Consider the following 7500-nt stretch of genomic DNA (forward strand, 5'->3'; position numbering starts at 1 on the left):
ATATATATATATACATATATATATATATAAACGATGATGATGATGATGATGATATATATATATGCCAGTATCAGGTCAGTGACACCCACTACACTCTTGGAGTGTTTGGCATCCAACTCATACAAGCATGGAAAATGGACATTGAATGATGAGGAGGAGGATATATATATATAAAAATTTATGTGGGTTAATATCAAACAGTGAGGATGAGTGATCAACAGTGCAGTAATGGATAAATATCCTTTATTTGTAGGTTAACAGGGCCGCCAAAGTTTTCATGCAAAGAGATCTTCACAATTGTTCAAGCTTGCCACAAGAAAGTGTTGGTACTTGTCTCCATTTTGGATAGGAATATTCCTATTCAAAATGGTGAGAGGTAATATTTTTCTGCGGTACACAACGAGCATATCTTGGAACCATTTATGAATGGGTTAACATTGTCTATTAATGTCCAGCTTATATTTATATCAGTAACATTCTCTCTTAAAATTCAAATTTGCATAATAGAGACGTTCTGTTTCATCTTTAAATGTTACAGAAGTGTTTGTGTTGTCTTGCTTGTAGTTTAAATATAAATTTTGGTGGTTTGTATTTTTTACAGTATTATTTCCTTATAGGCTATATTTTTTTGTTATCCAATTTCCTTTTGTACAGCTATGGACATAATTGCCATTCAGTAAATAACATGATACTTGTTTCTTTGTTTAGGTCACAGAATATCCAGTGAGAAAGATGAACACAATGAGAACATTCAAACTCAGCTTCTTCTATTTAAGTCTATTATCAATAAACCAACAAAGCAAAGCTGATAATATACTTTTCCTTTCAATGCCCTGGTTCAGTCATGTTCAAGGCCAAATTCATACAGCGATGAAATTAAAGGCATATGGCCACACAAGTTACTTCTCATTGCCACCTAAACTGATAACTGCTTTCAAGAATAAAGATGGTATTAAATTCATTCCTATTAAAGAAGACCAAAATGTAAGCAGATTTATTGAGTTAACTATGAAATACTTTTCAGTAAAGAAAGAAGGCAGCTGGTTTCAAATTAAACATCTGATACAAAATATGTGTGACAACTTCCTCTTAGACAATGATTGGTATCATTCTATAAAAGAACTAAATGCCTCTTTCGCAATTGTAGATTCTATTTTCTTTAGTCAGTGTTTAGCTATTGTCCCATATAGGCTATCAATTCCATTTCTATTTCAAGGTCTGCTTTTTGGAGAACCTTTTTTGAGGCGAGTTCCTTGGAATCCAGCTGTGTTTCCACTTCTCAGTTCCCCACATTCTGATAAAATGACATTTTTCCAAAAGCTTAAAAACACTCTCTTAACATACAGCTTATATACCTTTTCCCCCTGGGCTCCCCCATCAAAGAGTGTCAAGGAATATGCCCCAGAAAAAAATGATATACCCTTTGAAAGCGTTTTGCGAAAAGCTCAGTTATTCTTAACTGAGAGTGATCTGTTACTGAGTTATCCAAAACCCAGTCTCCCTTCTGAAGTATTTATTGGTGGAATAGCAACTCATCCTGCATTGCCTCTACAAGGTGACATAAAGGAGTTTGTTGAAAGGTCTAAGCATGGAATCATCATTGTTTCCTTTGGAGGTTACATAAGAGAGTTACCAAAAGAGCATATAGAGAAGATGGAGAAGGCTTTTAAAGAAATAAAGTATGATGTCATTTGGAAACAACCAGATTCAAAGCAATTAGCATCAAACATCCTCATAAAACAATGGTTGCCACAAAATGATCTTTTGGGTCATCCAAAAACAAAACTCTTCATTACACATTGTGGAATAAATGGTCTATTTGAGGCGCTTTATCATGGAGTCCCCATTCTCGGATTACCAGTATTTGCAGATCAATTTCAAAATGGCCTTCAAATGCACGTAAAGGAATATGGAATTTCTATGGATATATATAATTACAATAAAGATGAACTTGTATCAAACATTAACGAACTGATTGAGAATTCAAAATATAAAACTAATATAAAACTTGCCAGTGAAATATTTCATTCCCGTCCAGAACACCCAGCAGAAAGGGCTGCTCGGTATGTAGACCATGTGATAAAGTATGGCGGAGATTATTTAAGATCGCCCTCTCAAAATATGCCTCTTTACCAATTTCTCATGCTGGATATCTATGCTACATTTCTGGCTATAATCATAGCTGTTGTGTTGGTTGTTAAGTTTGTGGTTTCAAAATGTTATCGATGTTGTTTTGCGAAAAAGGAGAAAACGGAATAAACAGAAGCAATGTTATTGTAACTGACTGGTGAGGCAATGAGCTGGCAGAATTGTTGCTATGCTGGACAAGAGTAAGTAGCATTAGAATCAACACCTTTTAGCCAACGAACTAGAAGTTTGTTTATTCCTGTAACATAAAAATGCGGAGTTCTGGGGCTGGTGAACACTTTGAATGTAATTTCAGCATCGGCTTGATTTTTGAACTCCCACAGTAAAATATCAAGGTGCTTATAAAAGTGGCAGGCAGTAGGAGAAAGGTCTGAGGAAATAACTGGGTGGGGAGGAACTTTGTAGCCAAGTTCCCTCAACTTCAGGAGTATCATTAGTGAAACATCTGGTCAAGCATAGCCTTGAAGAATGATTGGCTCTCTTCTGTTGACCAGTCTGGGATGGAGGAGTAGCAGTTTTTCATTCAATTTACCGACTTCATGGCAATATGTTTCTGCAATAATGGTTTTTTCTGGTTTTTAAGAAGTTATAGTCGATAAGTCTAGCAGTACAGCACCAAACATTCTTTTTGAAGGGCTCAGGTTTAGAGAAGGTTTTCTGTGCTTCATTTTGGTCCAAACACTGTGAAGAACATTTTTTATAATTGTACAGAATCCTCTTTTCATCTCAAGTTACAAAATGGTTGAAAAATGGACAGCTCTAGCAACAAAGAAGTGACAAGCAAATTTCGTATCTGCGCATTTTCTGATTTTCATTCAAATCATGTGGTACCCATTTGTCAAGAATTTTGTGGTTTTCCAATCGCATGCAAATGGTTGCAGGCAGTTTCCTGGCTAACTGGAAGTTCTTTTGCCAGTTCTTGAGTGGTTTTATGTGGATCTTTCTCAATGACTGTCTTTTATTGACCATCATCGATGACAGCTGGGCATCCATTATGCTCGCAATCTTCAAAGCTCAGGTTTCCACCAATAGATCGGTTAAACCATTTTCGAGCTGACCACTCACTGGTCATTTCCTCACCAATCATTTCTTTGATATTGCAAGCAGTTTCAGCTGCTTTACGTTCTTGTTTGAAGTTGAATTGCAAAATTATTTGAACTTCACACTCTGACAGTTCCATTTCAGATGATTGTAACAACAGTGAAAAGTATATCACTGTAAATTTATTGATGCATTTGGGCAATTCTATGTCTGTATTATCAGACAGTTGCAAAAAAAAATGTTTAAAAAGAAATTCAGAACTCTGCAAATATATGGTACAAATTCTTCATGGTTCAAGACGTTGCTTACTTTTTACTCAACCTGATAAAATGGAATAGGCAAAACTTTACTACTACTGCTATTACTTATTTCTTTACTGCCTACAAGGGGCTACACACAGAGGGGAAAAACAAGGAGAGACAAACGGATTCAGTCGATTATATTGACCCCATTGCGTAACTGGTACTTATTTAATCAACCCCGAAAGGATGAAAGGCAAAGAAGACCTCGGCGGAATTTGAATTCAGAACGTAGCGACAGAGGAAATACCACTAGGCATTCCGCCCAGCATGCTAACGTTTCTGCCAACCCGCCTACTACTACTATTTCTACTACTACTATTACTACTACAAATACTACTAACTCTACCACTATCACTACTACTGTGACAAATACAGCTACCAGCTGGTTACATGTAACATTAGCTATACAATATCAAGTCACAGTTGTGCCAAATGTATTCAGACAACATTTATGTATGTGTGGAGAACTGTTGTGCCTCAGTTCTGCATATATTTGTCACCCCTGCAGTGACCCCCTTCTACACTTTTCTCAATCTTCTACCAATGTAGTAACCCTACACAAGAGGATTTGTTACTTATTCTGTCAGTCTGCTGTGCTGAACCACTAAGTTACAGGGTCAGACACAAATACAGAGACACACGCCTCATACATATATTCATACACACACACGTGTGTGTTTGTGTATAAAAACATATGAATTCACATGTTCAACTATTTTTGTTCTATTTACAGTTTGTTTTATTTCATTGGTTTTCAATCAACCAACCGTAACCGAGACAAAGAAATTCAAAAAAATTATTAACCAATTAGATTAAGTAAATGATTAAAAAATAATCCCTCCTCAATCCCCGTAAGATTTAAACTACTCCAATATTAATAAACAATGGAGAAGATAGATTACCACATTCCTCTCTTAGTCTGCGAATTATCTTACATTCAAAAACATATAATACGTGTGTACATATTAGTATGTTTAAATGGAAAGACGGAGATGTACTCGCATAGCAAGTGATTTGATCTGAGATCGTGTGCTGGAACGAAAACAATTGCAGCGTGAAAGGTGTTTGTAAGCCATTTAAGAAACACACAAAAGCCGTTCAATTCACTTCGACATTTAAGTTTAATTTGTCAAATTTCTTTAAATGGAAAGAAAAATATTTATATGTGTATATATATATATATATATATGTTTGTGCATATATGTATGTGTGCATATGTATATACATGCGTTACTCGTGTGTATGCAGAATAATTTTGACGTAACTGTAATATTTGTATGATATATTGATATATTAACTGTAAAATTTATATCCTTATTACTTTCATGAATATCTGTTTATATATTATATTATATTCTATATTTTATATACTATATATTGTGAATAACAGAATAAATCAAATATTAATAATAATTATATTAGTAATAACTGAATATTAGATATGCTTATGGATGTAGATGTGTATATATATTTCAGTATGTATAAGTAGTAATGTATCACTATATATGTATGTATATTTATATATATCTATATATATATATGTATGTGTGTGTGTGTGTGTGTGTGTGTGTATACAAATGTTTGTGTATTTTGTTTATTTCATGTATATATTTATATTTATTATTATAACTTAACATTTGTACTTTATAATCTCTGACGGAGCCTAGAGATATATACAAATACCTCATGTTCATCTACCTACTACCTCAATCCACTTGAGTAATATAGGTAGAATGAAGTATTTTTATCTATTGGCTGAAACAGCTGTAAGTCATTTTACCAATTTATATTCATGTTTTTGATAATAATTACTGGTATCCATATATATTACTATATTTTATATCTTATATGTAAAGAATAATATGCTATATGTATGTATGTTATTATAATTATCAGTTTCATAAATAAGTTAACATTTTAATGTCCAAAAGTTGAATGAACCACCTATTGTTCTCCTCCATTTTCTTATTTGCTATATATATATATATATATATTTATATATACACACACACACACACACACACACACACACACACACACACACACATGCAGGAAGTAAATAGACACCTTTAATTTTCAAAATCTTTTATTTGAAATTAATTGGTTGAAGGTGAGGTTTTCTCCTAGCTGCTCATCCATAATACCCAAGCTTATGCAAATATGTAACACACGTTCTTGGATTAACTTCTAGCTGCTTTGCAATGACAGAAGCCTTCAAACGCGATTCGCTTTCCACAATTCTCTTCAAACAGCGAAGCTTCCTTTCCGAGGGCCCAGGTCAGCTGGGACAAGAATCTATTGATTCTTTTCCTTGGCTTTTGAATTGCACTATAATTCTATTAACAGTAGCAAGCGGAATTTGAAGATTTTCAGCAATTCTTCGCTGGCTAAAACCAACCTCAGATAGCCCAACCATACGACCTCTTTGAAAATCTGACACTTCTGCTGAATGTTTTTTGTGCATGGCATGGTAACAAATGTTTAATATAATGGTACCTGGAATGTAAAAGAATAATTACACTGTATATTCTACACCTCTGATAACATATAAAGAAGATTAGATCAGAAAGTTTGGAAATTAAAGGTGTCTATTTACTTCCTGCATGTCTGTATTCTTTCTATTCTTTTCTTTTATTCTTTTACTTGTTTCAGTCATTTTGACTGCGGCCATGCTGGAGCACCGCCTTTTAGTCGAGCAACTTGACCCCGGGACTCATTCTTTTTGTAAGCCCAGTACTTATTCTATTGGTCTCTTTTTGCCGAACCGCTAAGTGACGGGGACGTAAACAACCCAGCATCGGTTGTCAAGCAATGCTAGGGGAACAAACACAGACACACAAACACAAATATATTTTTTTATTTTTTTTTATTTGAGGGAATATAAATCTATTTACTTCCTGCATGCCTGTATATATATATAATATATATATATATATATATATTTTATTATTATTTGAGGGAATATAAATCCAAACTTACAGGGAAAAAAAATTCAATATAGGAATACCAAATCAAATTTCACACAATTATAATAAATATATATGAAAAATTAGAAAAAAACCACCTTTTATCAATTCATAATGAACAATTAAATTACACCATCTAGAAAATTACATAGAGTAGAAATATTAAAATAACAATGAAAAAACAATAAAATATCAATGATTAAGTAAATTGCAAAAAAAATAATAAAAACGTATATAATTGGTAGAATAAATATACACTAGATGTGTCTGTGGCCCATTGGGTCTCAACCATTACACGTCGAAAATGTCATGCGCGGCGGCAAAGGAAAAAATATTATTTAACTTTTGCTCTCCCTGCTGGCATGGTTCAGACACTTTGACTGGAGCTGATGAGCCAAGGAACTGCACCAGGTTCCTGCCAGATTTTGGCATGGTTTCTACAGCTAGGTGCCCTTCCTAGTGCCAACCACTCAAGGTATATAAATGGATGCTATTCCATGCCACTGGCACGGGTGCCATTTACATGACATTGGCATCGACCATGACCATGATCCACGGGTAGGTGCCATTTATATGGAACCAGCAATGATCACAACTACAATGCATGGTTGGCATTTAGGGGGCACCGACAGCAAGAACAACCACAATTACAATTCACTGGTGCCTTTTACATGGCACTGGCAACGACCCCGACTACGGTGCACAGGTGCAATTTACATGGCACCAGGAAGGCCTCAACTACGATTTCACTTAACACAACATATTGCCAGAGCTCTCAGTCGCTTGTCGTCATTTCCGAGAGGCCTAACGTTCGAAGATCATGCTTCCTCACCTCTTTCCATCTCTTTCTGTGTCTACCTCTTCCACAGGTCCCTCCACAGCTAGAGATTGACCCTTCTTTACACATCTGTCCTCGTCCATATGCATCAAATGACCAAACCAATGCAGCCGTCGCTCTTACACTCCACAATCTTATTTCTTTATTGCCCACAAGGGGCTAAACATAGATGGGACAAACAAGGACAGACAGAGGGATTAAGTCG

General features: G+C 35.0%; 2 protein-coding genes across 8 annotated transcripts in view; both read left to right on the top strand.

The window, feature by feature from the left end:
• Positions 1-3429, top strand: part of LOC115217552 (UDP-glucuronosyltransferase 1A1-like) — a 51415-nt gene extending 47986 nt beyond the window's left edge. For 6 of the 7 annotated variants that reach the window (XM_036507083.1, XM_029787281.2, XM_036507085.1 and 3 more), the window contains one exon: positions 709-3429. In XM_036507083.1, the coding sequence (XP_036362976.1) occupies positions 709-2259 (1551 nt within the window). In that variant the 3' untranslated portion in view covers positions 2260-3429. The remainder of the gene's footprint in view (positions 1-708) is intronic. The other variant, XM_036507087.1, reaches the window with a different exon arrangement.
• Positions 3430-4637: 1208 nt separating this feature from the next.
• The window catches only part of LOC115217399 (UDP-glucuronosyltransferase 2B20-like), a 29195-nt gene continuing 26332 nt past the window's right edge, over positions 4638-7500 (top strand). The window contains exon 1 of the mRNA XM_036507090.1: positions 4638-4656. The gene's annotated coding sequence lies outside the window, so the exon portion shown is untranslated. The remainder of the gene's footprint in view (positions 4657-7500) is intronic.

The sequence above is a fragment of the Octopus sinensis genome, linkage group LG11, assembly GCF_006345805.1.
Source record: "Octopus sinensis linkage group LG11, ASM634580v1, whole genome shotgun sequence".
Taxonomy (NCBI): Eukaryota; Metazoa; Mollusca; class Cephalopoda; order Octopoda; family Octopodidae; genus Octopus; species Octopus sinensis.